We start from the raw sequence: 25143 nt of genomic DNA on the forward strand, positions 1-25143 counted from the left end.
TACCTGCCACTGGGGTCCAGTTTGTATGTGAACAGTTGTTCTCTGATCCCACAGAAGGGTGATGTGTTCATTAGGAAAATGAACAAGTGTGAAAAATCCAGCTTTCCATAAATGTACTTTTTGTTGTTTGTCTATGTAACTAGATGGACTCTGTTCAAAACAAAGTAAGCCAGCACATAATATAAGTAAAGGCTTTTAAAAGTATCTGCTTGTAAGGAAACAAATTACATCAATAAAACCAATAATGAGGTGATTTAAAAATGTGTCCCAATACTGAGTGATTCTTATAGAGGAATAAATGTGCAGGAGATTTTTACCATGATTAATGCTGAATTTGTTGTGGGTTGTCTGGCTTTTTTTAAACAAACGTCTATGACTTTTCCCTTTTTTTGCTAAATAGGTGCCATAGTAGTAACAACATTCCATATAAAGATTGCAGAATCTGGCCTATAGTAATGAAAAAATCAGCCCAAACCATGGAGCACACTAAAAACCAGCAGATATTTGATGCAATTGTATAGAAGTATTCTGAAATCTAGATTCATAAGATGAATTGCCACTTTAATCAGTGGGAGACTTGACTGGATCCACAAGGTTCCAGACAGGTTTAGAATTAAAGGAGGCATGTATGCAGAGGGAGTCCCCTCCTCTCCCTGGGTGTTTTGTTGCCTGTTAGCAGGCCAGAGAGAAATGGGCACCAACTGGCTTCTTGCTCCGCACAATCATTAATTTAAACTATTGCCTCGGGCTTCTCAATCTTCTTGCCCCACTTTAGCTGAATCCACCATTCTCTGTGCCTGTAGTTATATAGTACACAGACTATGTTTTTTAGAATGCTCTGGGTCCAACTGATTTCCTGTTTTAGGGGTCAGGAAGGAATTTTTCCCATTGGGACCAAATTGGCTGAGGCTGGTAGTTTTTTTCACCTTCCTCATAGCATCATGGATTGGAAAGGATAGGAATAGGATTTAGAAATATAATATTGGGAATTGTACAAATGTTCAATGCATCACAAATTGCAGATGGTATCCAGTGTGGATAATAGGCCAAAAAGGGTCCAGGCCAGAAATAAGAGAACTGGGATTTTGCTGGTGGACCTTAGGTCTTCAGGAAAAGAGGAGACCTGAGGACTTCATAGACAAAGGTCCTTCTTTGGTACCATTTGTTCCCTTTGCAGAGGGAAGGGTAAAAGGATTCAGCAGAGAAAGCTGAATCCTAGGAGTCGATAGCGGAGAGTCTACCCCTAGCTATGAGCTTTATGATAGGAGCCCTGTAAATCCCACACTGGATCCACCTAAATGTCTGTTATGTGGAAAAGGGTAGATAGCACCAAAAAGTTCAATAAATTGCAACCTGTCATTTAAAGCCCATCTGTCCTCATGCACTTGCGTGTCCTAATCAACGAAGTTAATGGCATAATTCCCATTTACTTAAATGGGGCCAGGAGTTCACCAATAGATGTTAAGGTCAGAAACAAGCATTATGATCATCTATTTAGTCTGACTTTCTGTATAACACAGTCCCTAGATTTCACCCAGTGATTCCAATGGACTAGCCAAATGCAATCAGCATTACTGTATAAGATTTTCAAGCATTTGCAGGTTAATTAGTATAGTTCTTTAAAGTATTTGTGTATAATCAACAAGATCATCCAATCAGAATGCTAAAAAGTGAAACTTACTGGATTTCCAGTGTCGTCATCAAATGTTATAAAAGATTTTCCAACATTAATGGAAATATACTTTCTGCAAATTATTCCAGTATTAAAGCAGTTCACGTTTTCTGTAGTGACTGAGAAACTGGTAATTGAAGTACTCTGCAGAAAAAGAAAACAAAATATGTAAACCGAATCAGTAAAACACTGCTATAGCTATGCATGATTTTTTTTCTTTTCATTATCAGTAACCTCAATGTGCTGTAAGTATATATGACCCTAGACACTCCTGTATTCACACCCTACACACAACTGCAATAATAATTGTATAAAATATGCCTTGTGAAGTATCATACGAAAACTAATAATACGCCAGCTATTAAAATAACTGTAAAATGCATGTGTTAACCTTATGTGAAGTTATTAGTTCTGCTATGATGTTACAAGAACATGTTTCTGACAAAGAGCCTAGCCTAGTTAAAGGGGATGAACAGATCTGTCCTAGACAAAGGAATGTGGGTTTACCTCAATTTACATATTAGCAGTAAACAAAGCCATCAGGCTAAACCAGCAGGAGTTAGCTAGAGCCTGAACTCAGAAGACAAAGAATTAACATGGCTCCTGCAGCCTAGAGAGACATAGGAGACTGAATCCCCAGGAGCCTTTCCTGACTTGTAAGGTAAAGAGTTCCTTTGGGATATAAGGGACAGAGAGAGACTCCACTTTTATTCCTCACTGTAAAGAGACAAAAGAACCAAGTGATTTGATCTCTGTGTTGGGTTCTGGCCAGGTCAGCCAGTGAAGAACTGGAAGGGAGACTGTGGATGAGAGAAACCATCTTGAACAAAGACCGTATCTTGCTAGATTTGATTTTAGAAGCGTGTTTTTCACTTTTACATGCTTGTAACCATCTTTATCTCTCTTTCTTTTACTTGGTATCACTTAATCCATGCTCTTTCTGTTAATAAACTCATTTGATTTCATTGTAAATCATCGGTGCTGTGTAAATTCAGTGAAGTGTGTGCTTCTAGTAAGCTGACAAGTTGGAATGTTATACTGTCTCTGTAGAGACAGTGAACCTAACACTTTTTCTGTTAGGGTCCAGTGAGAGGGACTGGTTCCTGCAGTAGGAGGATTAGGGGATGAATTCAGGGCTGGAAGGATATTAAGGTCAGCCTGCAAGATGTAAGCAAGTTGGGCAAAGCCAGGGTGAAGCTTGTGGGCTGCTGGCAGGCCATTGAGGACAAAGCTCTGGACCAAAGCTGCATAGCTACAAGACACCCAGGGTCACAAGAAAGATGTTGCCTGAACCCCTTATTGGCCTGCGTGAACCCCAAAATATCACATATTAACTAAGTCATGGTCCAAGGTTTTAGCAGCAACAAAGTTCATAAAGTGACAGGTGAAACATCAACATAATGTACAAGTAAACAAGAGGTGGAATGCAAGCTGAATTGTACTCTGAATGTCATAAAAGCTTGGAGAGCCTCAGGCTCCATCTGCTTTCATTTGTTTCAAAAGGTGTGGGCTGTAAATTTTGTCTTTTTCCTGCTCTTACGTTTTGTTCAACTTTAGTGCATAACACAAATTATTTGCATTATAATATTAATCAACTTAAATAATAATGTGATATTAAATAAAGAAAATGAGGATTTTTATTTAAAAAGTAGCAAAAAAATCTTTACAAGGTTTGCAAGTTGCAGACATTTCCGCTATTTAATTTTTTACCTGGATTTGGTGAGAGAAAAAAAAATTCTCACCTTAACTAGATGAACCTTACAAGCTCCAATGAAGTCAAATGTGAGTCCATCAAATGTCCTGTAATGCCGATCCCCATACGCAGTACACATTGATGGGCATGGATGGAAGGTGCATTGAAATGACCCATGCTGGCAGATACTAAAAAATGTATGACCAATAGTGTAATATCAAGTGTAGAAACTGACAAATAATCACAGTTATTTTACTGATCTTTTTCAAAGTTTAGGGAAAAAAAGCAAAACCACTAAAAATATAGTTCTACATGGTATTGGGAGTGTGGATAGATTGCATACTGAAATGTTATGTAGTAATGGTGCCAATAAAACACACCCTGAAAAAAAATTACATGTTGAATTGATATAGTTTGCATTTACATCCATTCAACTATATGCTGAATCTGTAGGTTCCATAGTGTAACAGACACTGGCATACCATTTCTTACATTGAACCAGTAAAAAAAAGAATGTCCTCACAACCAATTTAATATATTACATAGTAGCTCACATCAATAATAAATCAAATACATGTAACAAGGAATAGCTAGTATATAATGTAGTTGTTTCAACGATGCTGAATCTTGGAATCAACTAGAGACATGTTTGTAGTCAATCCAGTTCCAGCAGTCTTTACTCAGTCCCTATTTGAAGGGAGTTTTGCATGATGGAAAAATTTCAAATTTGTCCAAGTGAGTTAGGCCCAGATCTTCAAATGTACTTCGGTGCCTAACTGGAGATAAGCACTGAAGTATATTTGATTATGTGAGCCTTAGAACCTAAATTCCATTTTCAAAGGTGACTTAAGCATTTAGAAGGCTTTCAGTGAGACTTAGGAGCCAGAATCCCCAACTCTCTTTTGAAAATGGGATTTGGGCACTTCTGGAAATTTTTCCCTCAAAAAGGACTGCAGAACTCAGCCTCTTGATATAATTGTAGCATAACAGCAACAGTTAAACTAAATATAGTATGTTATATATTTTCTTTTTCTCAACATGTATCTATGCAACATGTAATATATTTACTTTGAAAATGAATAACTCAGATATACCTGTTGATTAAATGAGTGGGTGACATATTTCCTACATGAACTAAGGGTTGGATTCATTCTGTGAAATATCTGCTGCAATAGGTAGTATATAGTAACTAATCATATTGAAATATACTTATTCATATTATGCACTGAAGGGGTAGAAGTGAATGGTTTTAACAGGAAAAGTAATTGTCAGGAAGGTAGAAGTGGGTGCAAATGAAAGCAGGCTCTATTCCTGCTTTATTTTGCACTCTGGTTAGTTGCAAAACAGTCTCTCCTTCTGCCCCCTCTGCATGTAATTTATACCAATATATACTCATATAGTCTGACTTACTAAAGTGCAACTTACCTTGCCATTTTCCTCACCTCTGAATTTGGCCCTATGTGTTTGTGTTTTATAAAATTATATATATAAACATACAGAAAACATTGCCAAAACTACTGGCAGTCATTAGATGTGAAATTCACCTCCCTGAACAAAGCCCAAGTAAACAGGCAGTAAGGGATTTGAGAGGAGGTGATATTAGAAAGTTAGAATCGATTAATTCAGAACCATAGCATGGTACATGTATGGTTTTAGGACTGTGTTTTAGGCCCACAGGCTGCTCAGTTTCAATGCTAAATTTGAAAACAAATGAAAAAACAATGTTTGGCCAAGGAAATGTCACCAGAATGTATTGTTTGGGTGGCTATGATTTTCTGCTAATCCTGTCTGATTGATTTGGGAATACTAATTGATCTTGGAATTAAACTGAGGATGCCTTGGGATATTGTTAATCACTATTATGATTTTTCTAACTGCCGCCTATAATGCACCACCCTTTTTCCAAATAATATGCTGTTATTCAGTCCCTTGGGAGTCTCTTATGATAATGTTCCAGTTCTAAAAAAAGTTCTATTTTTAACATTCATCTGAACAAATGTAAAAATAAAAGTACTATAGATGGAATACTGGAAACTAGTTTGAAAAATATGATCAAGAACAACAAAGCAAAACAGAAAAAGTACTAATTATCAGATAAGGAAGATTCTAAAGTGAAATTACACAGCCAGATAAACTTCTTACCAGGTATGACAGGAAGAAATGACTTTGTCACCTGGAAAGTACTCCTTTCCTTTCCATGAACATGGACATTCATTTGGTTCAAAGCATGCATCACCATGTTTAACAAAGCTATCAAAAAAAAAAACAAAAAAAAAACTATAAAATATGCATTCAACACAAATATATTTTTCATATCATCTATACATTTATCAATCTTTTCACTGCACTTCTAAGTGATTTATATTTCAGTCCACAACATTTTTATTTAAAAAGCAGCAGCAGTATTTTAAATCCTTTTGGAAACTCAAGAATATGTTGTTTTTGTTCCTAATACAAGTTTTTTACCAGTATGCAATTGGGTCATTTCCATTCATAGGTATCCGAATAGTCCATCCTTAAAGTTAAATGGGGAAATAGAACACTAAGTTCTAACCCTGCAAAAAGCTATTCATAAATGCATAGATTTTAAGGCCAGAAGGGACCATTAGATCAATCATCTAGAATGCACTGCTGTATATCACAGGCTATAAAATTTCATCCAATTACCTCTGTATTGAGCCCAATAACTTGTGTCTGATTTAAGCATACCTTCCAAAACAGCATCCAGTCTTGTTTTGAAGGCATCGTGAGATGGGGAATCTACCACTTCCCTTGTAGCTTGTTCCAACGATTAAAAGCCCTCACTGTTAAAAATTTGTCCCTTATTTATAATTTGAATTTGTCTGACTTTGATTAATTGATTCTTGTTATGTCTTTCTTTGCTAGATTAAAGAGCTCTTTGATACCCGGTATTTTCTCCACACACATACTTAACCTTATGTATTGTAAGTAGCCCCATCGTCTTCAAAGAGACTACTCACAAGCGTAAAGTTAACCACATGCATGTATATTTACAGAATGAGGACCTACATTTGTTACTCATGATTATAATGGTAGTAACTGATGTAATAGATAACAAATTGGAACTTCAAGAAGCGTACAAGAAAATATCTGGGGACTCCAACAACATAGGAAGAATGGGAGAATTCTTGTTCACCAAAACAAAATAAAGCAACAAATACAAAATTTAAAATAAAACATTTTTATTCATTTTTTACTGGAGTCCAAAAACCATGAAACCAACATATCAGGGATAAATAAATGGAGATGTGAAACAGGAAAGGTGGACTTAATATATAAACACATGGAATTGTTTAAATCTACCCAAATACTTGGAAAATATACAGTTAATGGTTAATGAACTGTTAGAACATAGCAACAATTCTCCACTGAATCCAAGATAATTTTACTTTACTTTCCACAAACAAAAATTTCTGCATACATTTTTTTTCTTGTGCAATTTGATGTACCATTTGATGATGGAAATTCAAAAAGATCCCACAGGCACATTAATGAATTTCAGAAGTTCCAGCTGCCACCAGTGAAGAACAGATTTATAGAATGAGAAGTAGGAAGTAGACCCTTCATTGTAATCCTTATGACTTCAGCTTACATTGAGTTCCATGAGTGGAGATCCCTATTCCTGTACAGAGTCCCTTCTGATAATACTTGGAAAAATTGTGAGGAAAAACATGCTAATTGGGTAGAAAAGGGAAGAGGGATCTGTTAAAGGCCCCATAACATCTAAAATTATCTTACTGTTTTTAAAAAGCCAAGTTTTAACATTTGCTTCCTTTGGGCAAGAAATAATCATTGTAAGTATGGCTGCCAGGCTGATGCTGGTTTCTTTGAAAAGATGACATAAGTAGCTTTTAAGAATAAAAGTTCTTCTCTGCTACATGCATGCAGAGAATTTCCCTGAGAAAATCCACTAGACTGGTCCAATTAACTCAGAAAAGTCATATCTGTAGCTCAGCATTGCAATAAGTCTGCTAGATTATCTGAGTCAGGGGAGCAGCTCATCACTGACAGTCATATCCTGGACAAACTGATTGGTTGGTGTCACCATTTTTTCCCCTGCAGGAATCCAGAGGAAAACTTAAATTATTGCATCAAATGCATTCATCACAGCATTTGTTCTTTATGCACAAAAGATGAATTAGCATTTTGTAAACCAAGTTCTGTGACTATAATCTAGACCCCAATTCAGTATGATTTAAAACAAAAAACAAAACAACTTCGCCACTCAGGCTTTTTTACTGGGAATACAGTAATAGCATGAGGAAAATAACAAAACATTAAACTGAAAGACCGTAATTTTCTTTAGAGCATTTGAAACGCCCTTTGTAAGTTATACCCATTTCAAGTTTTCTGTCACTTATTGGACAGTTTACCACAATACCAAAATTCCCACTGGTTTAAACTACAAACTGAACAGGCCACATTCAGAGACAAAGAGCATCATGTTGACAAGTGAAGACCAAATGCGAGTTCCATCTTTGTAATATTACACTGGATAAAACAAGTGATAACAGCTCTCTCTCTTGTAAAGCCAAGCAACCAGATTGATTTCAATGATCTAAGAATTCATGGCAATATGCCATCTAGATGCCCATCTTTTCTTCTGAAATATCAGACATTATTTCTAATACCTATGTTTAATGTACAACCTAAAGATCACTGCTAAGGGTATATTTATTCTACTTTCCTTCATCAAATTCAACCTGTACTGAATCAAATTCTCTGACGCCTTATTAGACTCATGTGTTTTTGATCAATTTCTGTCATATACCTTGCTGACATTTAAATAATGTTCATGAGGGTAGAGAGGAGCATTAGAGGCAAAAATGGCATTTTTGAGTGAATAAAAGCCTAAGGGATAAATGCTTCCTCACTTATGCCAAATTCGAGTACTTGGGCTTGAGAAGTAAAGAATCATCTCCACAGGCTACACTAAAAAAAAGAGTCACTCCATAGTCACTATGACAGTGCTGGGGCTTCTGTAAGCTCAGTGCCATTATACAAGGGTAAGTGGCCAGTGAAATCCCCTGGACCCACCCACAAACCTGCCTCTCAGGCTTCTCTCACCCCCTCTGCGAACTCCTCAGATTTTGCCCACAATGATCTGTCCAGAATGCAAGGGAGGTACCAGTTACCATGAGCGTACGCCAATACCATGAATAACATCCCCTTTTCCTGTCAGCTAATAGGGAGGTACAACAAAACTGAGGTACCCTGTGCTTATTATTAGTATTACTGTAGCATCTAGAGGATTCATTGGCTGGCTTAGTGGAGTTATCTGTTCCTGGAGAATGTTTCTGCTGGTGGAATTATGCCGTTGTAACATTAGTTAATTGTCAGGGCACTTTAGAGCTCTCTAATAGTTAACTTTTTATTATTCAGTAAGTCTAAAGAAATATTGTACAGGAATGCCAAGTGTCGGGCATCTTGTGTAACAGTCCCGTTAGGTATCTGTAATGGGGGCACTCACCCCTTGAGTGCCTCCTAGCTGTGGGGTTCTTGGTGTTTACACAACTTTACCTATAACCTAGGCCCACCCACCACTCCAGTTCCAACCTAGGGACCCTATACACAGCAGCCACACACTGTTTAGTTAACTCATTTGCTGCTCGTTCCCTGGGCCTCTACTCAGCCCTTTTTAGCTCCACAGTCCTATCTCAGGACCAGCATCCTTAGGGCCTTCTCCCTCTGCAATTTCAGTGTAAGTTCAGTCCATCATAGACTCTGGCTATTTGTAGGGCTTCTATGGCCAGAGAGGACCCCACTTCTTCAGTCCTCTGGTCCCAGTCAAGAACTGAACTGCTAAGGCCCTGCAGCTCCTTTTATCTGAACCAACTGGACTTTGATTGACTGCTTCTGTGAAGTCTCTCTAGGCAGGCCTGGAGGATCAACTTTTACTGTTCCTTTCCTGTCATTTTTCTGTTTCCTGGGGAGGGGTGTAGTAGGACTGCGGAGGGAGCCATAAAGGCCAGGTACATCTCATCACATACCTCCTCCCATAGAGAGGATTTATCATGGTGGTCCTGTCCAATGATAACAACCCCTCCCTTACAATCTTTACCCTGCTTTGTCAGGCTCTTTTCTCTCAGGATCTCTGCCTGGGGAGCTTTCGTAATTCAGGTTCCCTGGGAGGCTCTCCTCCTCCAGAGCTTCCTTTCCCAACTTCAGGAAGCTCTTCCCATTGAGTGCTCCTCAGCTTCTTCTCAGGGCCCAGGTGCTCATTCCTTAAGTAACGCTGTGACACATCATCCCTGCAGAGCCAACTTATCTCAGAGGGTGGGCTCAACCAAAGTTACCCTTTAAAGATATTCCCCAGCCAGGGGGAACACTTCTTGTTTAGCTTTCACTAGGAAATCAACCAAGTCCTTGGTAATACCCTTATCTTTCTCAGAAAAATATGAAGTGACCAAAACCTGGTGTTCCTTCTGGTGTAGGTAGCCAATACGGTGTACATAGTCCTCCACAGCCCATGGCATGTCATAATTACTATATAATTATCAGATATTTGAAGCCCTTTGCTGTCTGTAGTGTGGTTAACGGAACCAGGATTTCACCACTAAGAAACTTTTCTATTGTGTTGTCCTACTCTCCTTGAGAGGAGTCTCCTGGGAGGAACATGCATGTCCATCCATCAGACTTAAGGAGATATTACTTAAGTAATATATATTACTGAAGTTCAGATCCCTTTCAGGGATTCCAAAAACCAAGGATTGAACTATTTTGCACACAACTTTTAGTATCTGGCTTAGCAACACCCACTTTTTGTTCTTTCTGTGCCACACTTTCTTATGAATGGCATTCAGTAAGTTAGGAAGATAAAAGTGATCCTTTTCCTTTGGGTAGAGCTCTTCTTTTTAGCAGGAGTTAGATTGTGGCTTTGCCTTGCAGCTTCATTGTGATCCCATATCGTTGGACCTATGGCAGGGCAGCTCTTAATTTCAACAGCCTGTGGTCCCTGCTGGCTCAAATCCTTCATTCTGTTGTAGTGGTTGCACCTTGCCTGAGTCCAACTCTTTTTTCAGGATGGCTACTTCATCTGGACCTTAACCAAGTTCTGAAGCTTAGTTATGTCCTTTTGCAGCAACAAACACTGCTGTTCCTGGGTGTCTTTTTCAGTTCTGAGATGGGCCAGCTCCTGTTCCTGTAGCACAGCTTGGGGTAAGATCTGCTCCCTTCAAGAGCGCATTTCTTTGAGTTCTTGCAAGGCGTTAACCTTTAGGGATTAGCTGTCAATACTAAGTTCTTCACCGGATGATGAATCCACACCCTTGCACCACCTTTCTGGGTGCTTGAATCCTTACTACACTCCCTCTGTGGGGATACAAGTTTCTTGGTCAGCTGTCACTATGCTTTCTACTTCAATGTCCATGCATTTGTGCTTATCACACCTCTCTGCCCTCTCCTGAACCATCAACCTCAATCATCTCAGTTCCTCAGTATGCTCCAGGAGGTGGCTGTAGCCTTGGATGGATTCATCCCACTGTCCTATGAACATCTTCTTGCTCTGCTGGGGGAAGAAAGGAGGGCAACTGACTCCCAAAAAAGTGGCTGTGTAGGTGTGAAGTTGTAGGCCTTCTAACATTTCTACTAAAATTACTTCAGGGTCAGGGCATAGTTAAATCATTTTTTCAAAGGCAAGTAGATCAAAGCACATTAGGGAACTTGTACTGCGCAGTAGCAAGGTCCACATTGAATGCTAGTACATAACACACTAGTGTGCTCCAAATTTAAACCCCAGCATACTGTGCATTAACCGTTCATCCAGACAAGCCCTCAGACTACTCAGGAGTGTTTCTTGTGTGGACATTGTGTTGATTAAACACATTGGGCTAAATTCTGTCTTTACACACAAGCCACACTACTGCCTCTGTGGGAGTTGCATGTATGTAACTGAGGGCAGAATTCAGCCCAGAGTTTAGTCAGAGTTAGGATTTCAGTGAGGGTAAGGTATGTGTAAGAGAAAAAAAAAAGAAAGAATTTCTGTCATTCATGCATGACTGTGAGAATAACATTAGATTTTCCTGAGCTATGGTTGTCTGAACTTTCTATTCACATATTATTAATCCAAAAAGGAATCATGCTTTTCTTTGTATGAATGCGTGGATTTGTGCCAGATGGTGTATTCCTGGTTTGTGTAGCGTTTACCTATAGTACAGCAGAGTAACAAGTTATCTACTAAATGACCAACTTCATTTTATGGTTGAAGTACTTTTCAACGAGGACAATTCAACCAAAGTTAGCGGATCAGTAGATTCACCCATCTTTGCCAGTTAATAAATAGCAGCTGCTTTTTGGATTCAGATCAAATAGCTACTTGCTTTGTACTTTGCACAATGTTAGCATGAGAACCGTCTGAACTGTAATATGCATAAAAAGACATCCAGCCATGTGTTGGCTTGACTGGCTCATAGTCTTCAACTACACTCTCAGAAGAAAAAAAAAGGAAAATAACTAACTATAATAGCTGTAATATAATATATGTGTCCTTCTGTTAGGAACTACCTTCAACAAAATGAAATGTGTCACTTCTGAAGTAAAATGAACTTCAGAAGATTATAGAGATAATATTGCTATGGGGGGGGGGGGGCCCGGGAGCAACCTCATTGATGCTAGTGGGCATAACAACTACCTTTCATTTAGGTTAATTAAGGGAACATTGAATGATCATTTAGAGAGCTGAAAAATAGGCCACCCTAAACACAGGCTAAACATAAGGGCACTCAGAAAACAAACTTAAGTGGGTGGAAGGGTTTCATTGCATGCTGAATGTAAATCCTGAGGTAGGGGATTGATTTGACTGCAGCTGTGTGTCTGTGTGTGAGAGAGAAAAGGGGAAGATGCATCACAGAAGCACACAGATAAGACAGCAGAAAGCCAAGGACAGCCAGAGAAGGGCTTGTAGCATGATCCTGAAAAAAAGCTGAGAGAGAGCTTTTGGATAAAGTGCTGGCTGGAAAGAAGCTTGGAGCTGTGACCAGAGAAACTGCCTCTTGCTGTTTGATCCTACTGTGTTCTGGAAACAGGACAGTTTCTTTGTAAATAAAGCGGACTGAACCAAAGAAATAATTGACTTTGTCATCAATTTCTCCTCTAATAGAAATAACTTGATAGACCCTGAATTTTGTCTAACTGCTCAGGTCAAAAGGGTTGTTGTATATATAAGATGTGTGTGTATATATATCTAGTAACAACAATATAAAATACTGTAGCAGTAGACATTAAAAAGTCAACATTTAAAAACAGTTATTAATCAGTAACACAGATATCACAGTATTTTCCTACACTTAATGGGAAAAAAATGTGGCTGCTCAAATTTCAGTGTGGTAAGTGTTGGGAAATGTTGACTTAAATGGTGATCACTGATATAAGTTTTAAAAAGTGTAGCCTGAAAATACAAACAATGTATTTCTAAGTCTCAAAATGTCATTAGAACAGGATACAATGTAACGTTATGCCTATCTCTGATATATTACAAGCATTTTTCTGGAATTCATTAGCACCACTTTAGCACTACTAGTGGGAAAGAGATGGTTAGAAAATAAACAGACCTGGCATTTCTGGGAGACCAGAAGCACTGCAGCGTGTCAGAGAGCAGCAAATATATACCACACAATGGTATGAGAAACAAAGTATTTACTTTTGCTCTTTTAAATATAGCACTAAAGGCACATTCAGGGCAAGTCTACACTGCCGTTTAAATCGATCTAACTTACGTCACTCAGGGGTGAGAAAAAAAGACACCCCTGAGCAACGCAAGTTACAATGACCTAAGCACTGTCCACATTGTTGCTATGTTGCCCAGAGATGCTCTCCCGCCAACACAGCTTCTGTATCTTGCAGAGGTGGAGTAATTATGCTGACGGGAGGACGCTCTTCAGTCGAAATAGAGCAACTTTACCAGATGCACTACAACAGCACTCCTGTAGCACTTCTAGTGTAGACCTGCCCTCTGTCTCAAGGAAACAAAATTAAGTCTCCTTATGTCCCTTCCTTGTCTCAATAGCATACTATCCCTTCAGTCATCCTATAACAATACTCCGGAAAACCTGAAGTAAACACCAGCAAACATCACTACACCAGTATGAATATCAGATCTGGAAGCTCCCAACTGGATGTGGTATTTCAACAAATGTTGATTCAGCATATGTAATAGCACAATGCTTGCATGGGCAGGTAGTGGGGTACATAGTCAAATATGCCCCCAACACTTAGGCAGACAGGTATCCACGTATCATGAGGAATTGAAGTCTTTATGAGTGACCACCCACATCTCTGTTTAACCTAAAGGAACAATGAGGGGGGGAAGATTAATAAGGGTGTATCATCTGGCAGTTTTGTGGGTAACCATTAGCAAAGAGTTAGAATGCATATTGTTTTTAGTTTTTTCACATTAAGAATAGGAAATTAAATGCTCTTTCCTTAAATCCTGTGTAAATTAAAAACAAACATTTTGTTTGGAAAAGAAGATATTTTGACATGTACCAATAGCACAGGATTTACAATTGAGCTTAGGGGATTTATATCTGACACATGGCACAGTTGTTATGATCACCGAGACACCACTCAAAAGTATATTTGTCATAAAAGGTGGCTCTATAAAATGTTTGAGACCAAATTACATTCCTCCTACATTGTTAAATTGATCTGGCCATAGACAGTGACATTTTTAAGATTCCGTTAAATGCATTGTTTAATTTGTGCAAATTAAAAAGTGATTATTTTTCTTTTTAAAATACTTTTCTGGAATTCATTTAAGCTTCTTACATGTTATCTAATCTGGTATGCCACCTGTTTATTACAAAAATACAATAAGAAGCAATTTCTCATTTTGGGGGCTGGGAGGGAAGTAGGCTCAATATTTCTGGATGAATTACAGCATCTCATTACACTTGGAATGCTGCAATTTTCAGTTTACTTAATATCGCCTTTTTCTCATTTATAAGAGCAAGCACCTAAGTAAAATCAATTGGTCAATTTTGCCCAATTTAATCACACATACTAAGAAAGTGTGTTCTCCAGAATCATTTTTAAATACATCTCTCTCCATAGGGGCAGAGAAGGCTAACCATAGTAGAAAGCATTTCATAAACTGCATTCTAGAGTAGACTGGAAAAAAACCCAAAACAAAACAAAAACAACCTCCTCACTACAGTTTAATAGATGAAAAAGTGTGATCTGGAAACACTATGTTAAAGCATAGTCCCATCAATCTACATAAAATCTTATTCATTTTTATGATGAGATGCATCAAAAGTCAGAAGATAATTGGGGATTTATATTGCCAACAAAAATATATTCCAAGCTTGCTTCTTGTACTGCACAAGTGCTAAGCATTGTCACCTGCATTAAGACTAGTTTTAACCAACATTTGACTTTAAATCATTGTGTGGATTATTCCTCGGGGAATAATTGGGCATACTGGGCCTGATTTTTTCTCTCTTTTACACTGGTGTAAATCTGGTGGGGATAACTTATATTATGTTACCTTCCATTTAGGCTATACGAGGGAACATTAAATGCCCCTTTATTTAGAGAGTTGAAAAAACAGGCCACTCAAAATACAAGCTACATGTAAGGCTATCTTGGTGTAAATTTGAAGCAAATCTCTGGAAATCAAGAGCAGGTAAAAGGTGTGACAGCCAGTTGCTACAGCCAATGTGGTCAAGACTTTTAAAGAGGGAAATAACATGGACCAGCTGCAGCACCATTTTGTGCATCTGTATGTCTGAAGCCCCTTAAAAGAGATACATAACCAAAGGGCCACAGCACAATGAATTTAAATTACAAATGTAATTACCTAACAATCTTATCTCTTGCATTTTTTAAAATATGATTTATTTTAGTCTTGCAGGTAATTATATATCAAGGGGGGTTTGTTTCCAAACATAAATATAGATAGCCTGTTGTATGTTCTGTGACAAAGCTCTTCCTCTACTTTGGTGGATCCAGCGCTTTCTTCTAGTGGTATGTCAGGAAACTGCTTCACCCTTTAGTGTTCTTCCACCCTCTAATGGTGGGGGAGGGTAATGCAGCCTCTCTAAGATGGCCACTCCCTGTTGGCTCCCAGTCCTGTCTCTGGTTCTCCCAGGCCCTTGCCTCTTCGCTGGAGCTCTTGCCCCACCAGTGAATGGCCAGTAGGGAGTAGGGGGGGCCCAGTCCCACCCTCGACTCTGGGCCCCAACCCAGGGACCCTACAAGTAGCAGCCTCATGCTGTGGCTTCAGGAAAGCTGCTAACTTCCCTGGATTACTTCCCCATGTCCCTTGACTTAATGTCCACATCCTGCTCGGACAGGAGTCCTTCCTGGCCTCCTTGCCAGGGAAGGCTGTTGACCCCTGACAGCCCCATTGGGCGTGGTAGTGCCGAACCAAATGTCCAGTTCAATATTCCCCTTCTGGCAGGGTTTCTTCCCTTAGGCTTCCAGGCCTGGGAAAGGTCCTTTGCCCTCTTCGGCCAGGGTTTTCCCCTCCCCCAATTTTTGTATCTGCAGGGTTCTCTCCTGCCAGCGTTCTGCTCTTTCTCCTAAAACCCTCCTGGCTCTTGACAGCGTCTTGCCTGCTCACACACTCTGGTAGCTCACCTCACTCTCACAACTCCAGCTACACTCTTTCTCTGGAGGGGAGGCTTTTAACAAGTCCTGAGCAAGGCCTTGATTGGCTCCAGGTGTGTTAATTAACCTAGAGTAACCACTGCTCAGCTACCAGGGAAAAAGGGACTTGCTGAGCCTGGGGCTGATATATTGGCCTTCTGGCACTCTCCAGTAGCCATCTAGTCTGACCCTGTCACAGTTCCTAGAAATAACATTTGTGATACCTCTCTCCATTAAATAAAGTAATCTACAGTAGTGATGGAATCAGGCAATGAAAGGTCGTTCTTTATCCTTCACTTAATCTGTACACACTAAAACTAGTCCAACCACTAGGTCTATATTAGTTAGTCTAGGGTTACTACAGAGAGACAGGAGATTAGTACTGCCATGACGTTCTAGACCACTACATATCTATTATAATAATGATACCTAGCTCTTACATAGTGCTTTTCATTGATATGTCTCAAAGTGCTTTACAAAGGAGGTCAGTATCATTATCTACATTTTACATATGGAGAAACTGAAGCAGAGAGAGAGGAAGTAACTTGCCCAAAGACACACAGCAGGCCAGCACAGAGTTGGGAGTAGAAACCAGTTCTCCTGTGTCCCAGCCCTGTGCTCTATGTAGTAGGCCGCACTGCCTCCTCTTTATAACAACATATATTTTTTAGATTTTTAGGGTTATTTCTGCACAAGAGAGATCTATGCCTCTTACCCAAAAAGGATTAGAACAACAAGGTCATTCTTAGAAGGTAGGCACAGAAAGAAAAGCAAAATAATCATAGCCAGAATGAGATTTTTAACTGTATATAGTGACAATTTATCCAGAATAATCAGGTGTTACATAAAGTAACAGTATGTCCAGAACAGAAGATTGACATTGATTCTAGAATCAGATGCTTCACCTTCCTTTTCTGATATAGAATCCCAACCTCCTTTCCAGTACCCATTTGTTAGTGTTCCACTCAGAGAGGTCACCCCTACTAATCCTTCCAACTAAGTTTTAGTAACAGAAGAGTCCTCTAAATGGTGAACAAATAGCACTGAACTACGAAAGAGCCAATTCCATATCGTATCATTGGAAACACAGAAGTCCTATGGAAAAGGGACGAGTAGCAGGACTATCGGGTGGTAGTTGTGAGGAAGCAATAGTACAACGATGCACACCATTGTATAAACATAGATCACAATTTGCCTCCAACTTCCAAGACCAGGGGATGAGGTTCCTCATTTGTGTTGCTTAGTTGTGAGATGGTAGATGATAATCCTATCAGAACCCATTGATAACACAGCTACCTCTAGCAACAGTTGTGTGACAGCTCATTTTTGAAAAAAGACTGACCCCAACATTAGTAACATGGAGAAATATGGTATGGAATATCATTACAATGGAAAAAAATGACAGCTAACTTTATACAAGTATGAAGCAGATTTCATGACATCTGGTTACCATTTTTGGATTTTGAACAAAATAAATATACAAATAATGACGAGGTTGATCAAACACAAATGGACGTTTTAAAGGTGACAAATATTCAGCAGAAGCAGAGCAGGGCAGATGATTCCCATATGAAAGGAGATATATAGCAGCTGATTATGACTTATAGAGGGAAAAATAATAAAAGAGAAAGGCTTCTGGAAGATCGAATAAATAGGTACAACCAAGTGAAAAAGATGGAGTGACATTAGGGACAATGTATTCTGCAAACGATTGACTACACATTCTAAATTGTGTTTGTGTTACTGCCATCAAAAGGCCTGAGGTCCTCTTGATTCTTTGCAGGTTAAATAAGATGAAATTAGTATGCAAAGTATATTGAAATTGTTTTATGATTATGAATAAGATTCATTATACTGCATGGAAATGTGAATTTACTAAATTAATGTTATTAAGAATAAACAGCTATATAATGTAAATTATTAGATTTTCCAAGTTCATCTGTGTTAATAATAATAAAAGTTAAAATAATGTTTTTTAAAAAAAGAGCCCCATTATTCCTGCTCCTGGTTGATCTTTCCGATGAAATAGTAGTAAATGGATAGTCAAAAAGGAATATACAGTGGGAATATACTGATAGTCAATTCTCTGTCCTGGAAGACATGAGAGTGTGCTTTCTCCTATGTGCACAGGCTTGTTTAAAATACCAAATTACCTAAAAAATGTTTCTCAAAGCTCACCTGTAAGAATAGTAAAAACTCTCTTTATAAAGAAATATTTATCTATTTGTCTTCTTTACATAATGTCAGCAGAGATCAGAAAACAAAGACCAGAGAATGTTTTAGCTGTTCTGAGCCATCATCTTGTTGAGTTTATAATAGTGGAGGTATGTTTGTCTTCAATATAAATATTTAAGTGCCGACAGCATCTGACATATTTCATCAAGAAAAAACATTGAGATTAAATATTTAATTGGCACAGGTATCTGGAATACCTGGGTCAAGTGATTCACGGTATGCAGCTTATCCATAATCATCTACCCAACACTGCACGGAACATGCATAAAGTCCTGTTGACTATACTGCACAAGTACATGGCAAAGTCATTCAGGTTAAAAATTTCCTAAGGTCTGGAAATTATGATCATGCCCCAAATGAGGTTGGATTTACAGTCACAAGTAAAATAAGGGTGCCTCCTCTGACATGTTTGCATGTTTAAAAAAAAAAAAAAAAAAATACCCCACACCCCCCCTTTTCTTTATCCCAAGGCCCCTCTATTAAGAACATATGGAAAAGGAGCTTTTTAGACAATGTGGACTTTATCTCTTCACCTGAAGCTGTTTTCATGATCTTCCCCTTGTAGTATCCAGTTAAATCTGCATGTTATACACCAAGGCACATAAGACCAATCACAACCTCATAAATCAGTGGTGTTCATCCTTTATGACCTAAGGGTCAAGCACGTTATTTGAAAAAGATCAAGGAGTTTCAATCAATACTTCAAGGCAGATTTCCTCTTTTGTTCCACTCCACTGTGTTGCTTGAGCAGTGCAAAAAGCAGAAAACATCTACAAGTCTCCTGACAGGGATACCCCTAGTGGGGGAGGGGTGGAATACCCAACAGATGCAAAGGCAAAGTAGCCAGTTCCTCCATTGCCCCACAGCTCCCAGTGCAGTGAGGCATAGAGGGTGGGGGTGATGGGGCATGCCAGGGACCAGGACAGTGGCTGGAGCTTGCTGCATTTCTGCTATGCCATCTGGTGTATTAGTGTTTTCAGATGGCACAAGTTAGAGGCATTCCCTGGTTACTCTAATCTATGCCGTGTCAGGGAAGCAGGCAACAATCATCTGGTTGATCCTCGGCTTCTCTTCTTTTCTCCCTCTCCTAGGCTGCCTTGGATAGCTGTGTGAGGGAGGGAAATCATCCTTTGTTAGATGCTTCCTTAGGCTCAGGCAGAGCCTGGTGAGTCTCTATCTGGGTCCCAAGGGAGCTCCAATGGCCAAACAGGCAATGGACAAGCCAGAGTGATTCATGAATTAAAGGAGAGGAATGTTTACATAAAAATATGTATACTATGTTCAGAGAGAAACTGGAGAAAGAGTATATATACATGCACACAGAGCAAGATGAAAGCTTCCTTTCTGTTCTAGAGATCTCTTAGTGGTGATCTGTACTTCCATTATATAGTCTGTACATAGATCTTCTATCTGCATGAGTGGAAATTTTGCCTGAGAAATGACTAAAGAATATATACAGCATACATTGGAAAGGAGAATTCTGCTGCTCTGAAGTCATAACATAGATATCCACAGAGGTACTTTCTATTCAGTATCTGTAAGCTGGACTTGAGAATACTGAATGAACAGACGTCTCTAACTGAAAGAGGAAAAAAATTACTGTAAAAGTAAAAATACAGTTTACCTTTATTTATTTAAATCTACTGTGTGCCAAATGGGAAAATTAATAGGAAGATTAAACTCTTGCTGTGTACAAAAAGCTGCTTTAGGAGAAAATGAAGGACTAAACTAGGTCAAGTTTCTTTGCGAACTTTTGAATACAAAGGCTGTCTAAGAAAGGGAAAATAATTGCATGCATAGGATGATGATGGCCTCTTTGTTGCATTAATATCATTAGCCAATTCTTGGGCATGCACACATGAAAGTTACCCTCTCATTTTTTAAACTACTTAAAATAGGCACAGAAATAGGCACTGAAATTCCAGTTAATCCTCAAGTTTCATTCTGACAAAATCCGCTTACAAATAGTTATGCCTGCTTTAAGGCCCACATCCTGCTCCCAATAAAGCTAAAGTCACTGATGCCAGAGTAAAAAAGGGACAGTTCTTTCAATAAACCAGATAACACTTATCTTGTAGACAACAGGAAGAATAGGTTTGAAGCCACAATAAACGAGAGCTCCCCTTTTCCAGTGATGATAGTGGATTTGGCCCAACCAATGATCGTTCAAATCAACAGAAAGCTTGCAATGGATCAGGGTCAAAACTGTTTTATGTTAAACCTGGACACTTAGCAGCTGAGGAGTAGAGAAATGTACTATTGATCTCTGCCTCTATGTTCTGATTAAAGACCATATAAATCTGTTGATTTATGCTGAGTTATATCTACTCTTTAGCAAACAATTGGAGTTTTATTTTGAAGAATCACAAATAACTGTGTTATGAACAGGACATTATTTACCCTCTTGTGACAGAGCATGGAAGTAGTGAAAATATTCAAATAATCAGACAGAGAGGAGAAAATCTTGATGTTAAAAGTTCTGAGAAGATACTGGGTAAGTGAAAAGTGTAGATGAAATATTTAATATAAAAGAAGCAGGATCTAAGTTTGCCAAGGAAGCACAAGGTATGGCAATATTACATAGATTATATTCCTGGAACAATTTTCCTCCCCCTAATCATACTTTTTTTAAAAAGGGTGGGTGGAGAGTGTTATTTCATATTGTATCAACAGTACAGAATTTCATCTTGTACTAACATTAACTGATGCAAACTGATTGAGACAGTGAAAATATAGCTACTTTATACTATTAATATCAAACTACCCTCTTATTTTATATGTATTTTAGATTTCATGTTGTACTATTTAATCAAGAGTTCTAACAGAATGTACTCTGAGCATTAGAAAAAGAATCCTGGAACAAATGATGTGAAGTTCCTGCCTTTCTGCTAGGATCTAAAGTTATTTTTTAAATATATTTCCAACTCTTCACATACTGTATCAAGAAAGTCTCTGTGTTAGATGTAACTCTGATTAATGTTTTGGCCAATTGTAGCATCATTAGCGAAAAAACAATGGGTGGGTTCCCCCTTTCTCTATATATCTTTGTGTGTGTGTACTTGTTTTAAAACATCTGTCACAGACTAGTTATGGGTTTACAAACACTGTAACTCAATGTTCAGTGCATGGTTCAGTTGTTCCAAAAGGTCCCTGCCAGGATGGAGAAAAATTATTCTGATCCCAAATGTAATGATCAGTTAATATACTATACTTCTACTACTGCAAGGAAAGAATACTCCAAAATTGATATTTCTCTGAGGAAAAAAAAGTTCTAAATTGTGTGTGTTTATCTTTAATTTTCCTTAAATTATTTAGATAAAGTAGACCTTCTCTAAATTCTCTAAAACTAAGCTCATTTGGCTATCATTGTAGTGAGACTGCATGTCTTTTATAAGGTCAGTCAGTCTTATATTTAAAGATCTTTATAACTCATGTCTACAAACATTTATTTTTTCATTTTTGATTTATGACCAATATTTTTCTGCATCCACTTTAATTTCTTGAATTTTTGGACTTTAGTTTTTTCGTAACGGTTGTTTCCTAATCAGGATTTCTAAATCAGCATTCTTATTTAAAATGTGGGAGTATTGGCAGAAGGAATTATAAAATAAAATCATTTAGGGGGCTGTATTCAGACCAAAATTCAATTTCATAATTCAGGACAAATGTTCTGGTTCAGTTTATATAAAGCATAATACAAGTTTGAGAATGTTACCTGAGTACTTCTCCCAAAGATTAGAATATTAGAAACACTACTTTGTCTAATTCACAGAACAATATTAACTTTTCAGTTATCTTGGTCAACTCAGCTGGCCACCAGTAGAGATACTTGGCCTAATTTTCAAAAATGGCCTATACATTTGTATGCCCAACTTTACACAACTACAGCTTAGTATTCAGAATTGGCGATCACCCCCTGCTTCCAATGATTCCATTTGCAGATATTTCTACATCTAGAGGGATGCACCTAGGGGCAGAACACAACTGTATCAACCAATCTCTTTTAAAGCAAGTCTAAAGATTCTTCCTGAACTCCACAGAAAAGCATATTCCAGTTGTCGTTCATGACAACTACAACCTATTATATTGATTTAGTTCTAATGACTGATTCACTGAGGGAAGACAGCAGAATTATTGTCCTGTCAGCTTCCATCTATGTTTATTGTATGCTCCCCTAAATCGAAGATGCTTCTCTGGCACAAAGAATGAAGGTAAAATCTCTCCTTAGCTTTTCTCCACAAAAAAGAGGACTCAACATGCCCAATCGCTGATGAGTCAGAGTTATTCTCATTAATCAGAATATGGAGATTTTGGAAAAAATATACTACTAATGTACTGAGTATTAATGTGGTTCAGATGGCCCTATTTCCTGTCATGGAAATAACTGCAGAAAATTGCCCTGTGCTTAAATAATTTGACACCTTAAGATGGCCTTCACATCCACCTGCTGCATTAACATGTCTTGCTGACAGCCAGAATTGCTAGTGAAGTCTAAGTCTTCCTATCTGCCCAAATATTCATTTTTGGCACCTAAGAGTCAGTATATGTGATCAAGTGTAAGGTAGGATTTTGTGCCCACATTTCAGTTCAAATGACTTGTTGCAGAAAGAGAACACTTGCTTTTGCCAATTTACCATCTCAATCCCATTTTCCTCCCTCCCTCTCTCTCTCCACCCAAATCCTACGCTTTAGGCCAATAGACAGACACCATAAAAAGCTTCTATTCTTACAGATGAGGAGGAATGCAAACAGAGATCACATATATACATCAATTATGGATACAGAGGGCACAGTTTAGTGCAAGAAGTGTTGAAACTGCTGTCTTGACTTTACACACAATTTGGAGCATATGTCACTGCTTACCCAGATTAAAGCTAGATTAACTTTCAAAAACAAAACCTAGCTTCCAAGGCTGTGTAAAGTGAGATTTTGGCACCACGTTGAGTCAGCTGAAGTGATACAAGGCAGTGAGAGCATTATAAATGAGGTGTCCACTTCATTTTGGCTATTTATAGGAATGGCCCCTGCGGAAGGGGCCAAAACTCAAGCCTTTGCAGCCAGGTTGAATTTTAAAAGAAAAGATTGCCAGGTCACAGAAACCTGTTTTGCTGCCCCACAGGAGGTTTCTCCTAAAGGACTGTAACAGCGTGACTGTCTGCCTGAAACATCCCACCCTAAATGTAGGATCTAGCCCTACACTTTTGACAGAGAAAATATTTAAATATTCTGTCTTATCAGTACAGCTTGATATTTTCAGTGCAAATCCTACTCCTGGCATATCATTTTATAACACTGTCCCGTTGTGAGCCCATCCTGTGCACTGAATGAGGCAGGGGTCTCATGGAAAAAATAATGTGTGATTATGCAATTAAGTATGTACCATAGTGTATATAAACAGTGGGTCAGAATTAAGGTTTCACAGGCAACCATAAATGTGGCATTTCCTAATTTTCAAGTGTTTGACTTTGCAACCTAAATAACATTCTTTTATTATAATTTTTTTGTATGTAATTTCCAGGGAGTGAGGGATGGATTGGTATGGGAGCCCAGCCAACTCTGAGATAGCTCTCTGTCCTCCTTGCCTTCCAAAGGGTACCTGACCCGTGTGGTACCACTGCAGTGGGCCATAAGCTGTGTGAAGGAGATCCCAACTGAAGATTCAGAGCTTATAGATGACAGACCTGTTTTTAAATCCATACTTCCCTAACTTCTCTAACTTTCACACAGCACTTTGTCACCATGCTACCAGACATCTAACTGGACTGAATGATGGACTCCATAGCAGTTGAGAAGTTTGATAATTACGTTTGATAGATGATAGGATAAAAGGGCTGTGAACACCAAGTAGCCACCACAGAAAAAAAGAAACCTTGGGCCAGATATTGATCGGGTATAAAGTGGTGTAGCTCCCTTGACTTCACTGGAACTATGTTGATTGACACCAAATTGAGGATTTGGTCCCTATTGTACATTTTGGAAGAGATTTTCAAAGACTCAAATGATAGCTGGTTATGCCAATCCATGTTAGCAAATTTGAGACTAGGGGATTTAGGTGCCAAAGGGCAGGTCAATACTAAAAAGTTAGGTTGATGCAGCTACGCTGCTCAAGGGCGTGAAAAATCCATACCCCTGAGTGCTGAAGTTAAGCCTACCTAACCCTTGGTGTACACAGCTCTAGGTCGATGGGAGAATTCTTCCTTTGACCTAGCTATCACCTCTTCAGGGAAGAAGGATTACCTTTGCTAACAGGAGAACCCCTCTCGTTGGCACAGTTAGTTTCTACACTAAGGCACTACTGCAGCTGTCTATGCTGAAAGGACAAGAGAAGTTACATGTGGTTTAATTAGGCCATAACTTTATTCTTAAATGTCTGCCAGGTACTCCCAGACAAGAGTGTACAGTGCAGGTAATTCCATAATCATTTCAATATATATCCTGGGGGGATTCCATCAGCCCTCCCCCTTTCCCTTCTTGGACCCAGCCAACCCACTGATGGGACCTTACCATTTCCTCCCCCTTGCCCTCACCATGAAGGTTAAGGGAGGAGAGCTGGCTCCCTGCCATACCAGTCATAGGATCCCTGAACCCCCGGCCTCCATTTCCACACCTTTAAAGAATATCTCCTTTAAATCCTTTAGCAATCCATTTTATCTGATCACTGTATCCCTTCCCTGTGGAGCACCTGCACTACACATCTGTCTTATGTTTACGTTACGAGTTACAACATCATAGCTTTACTCCTGTTTCATGTTTGCCCCAACCTTCTGTGGAAAAGGTGGAAAGAAAACCCCACTTCGCCTTGGCCAACCTGATGGTGAGGGGAAAATTCCTTCCCAGCCTCCTGAGAAAGGCACAGCTGCCATAAGTGCTTACAGTAGAGCCTGACAAAACCTGGTATTCTACCATTTCCATTTCCATAAGTGGGAGAATGGGT

General features: G+C 38.8%; 1 protein-coding gene across 1 annotated transcript in view; it reads right to left on the reverse strand.

Annotated features, from left to right (window-relative positions):
- OTOG (otogelin) overlaps window positions 1-25143 on the reverse strand; it is a 167274-nt gene that overhangs the window by 76297 nt on the left and 65834 nt on the right. Inside the window, exons 24-27 of the mRNA XM_067540669.1 lie at window positions 5508-5615; window positions 3415-3553; window positions 1682-1816; window positions 4-150 (exon numbers count right to left, since the gene is read on the reverse strand). Coding sequence (XP_067396770.1) covers window positions 4-150; window positions 1682-1816; window positions 3415-3553; window positions 5508-5615 — 529 coding nt within the window. The remainder of the gene's footprint in view (window positions 1-3; window positions 151-1681; window positions 1817-3414; window positions 3554-5507; window positions 5616-25143) is intronic.

This window comes from Emydura macquarii, unplaced genomic scaffold (genome assembly GCF_026122565.2).
Source record: "Emydura macquarii macquarii isolate MOO-44397 ecotype Brisbane River unplaced genomic scaffold, CSIRO-AGI_Emac_v2 contig_587, whole genome shotgun sequence".
Classification (NCBI taxonomy): Eukaryota; Metazoa; Chordata; order Testudines; family Chelidae; genus Emydura; species Emydura macquarii.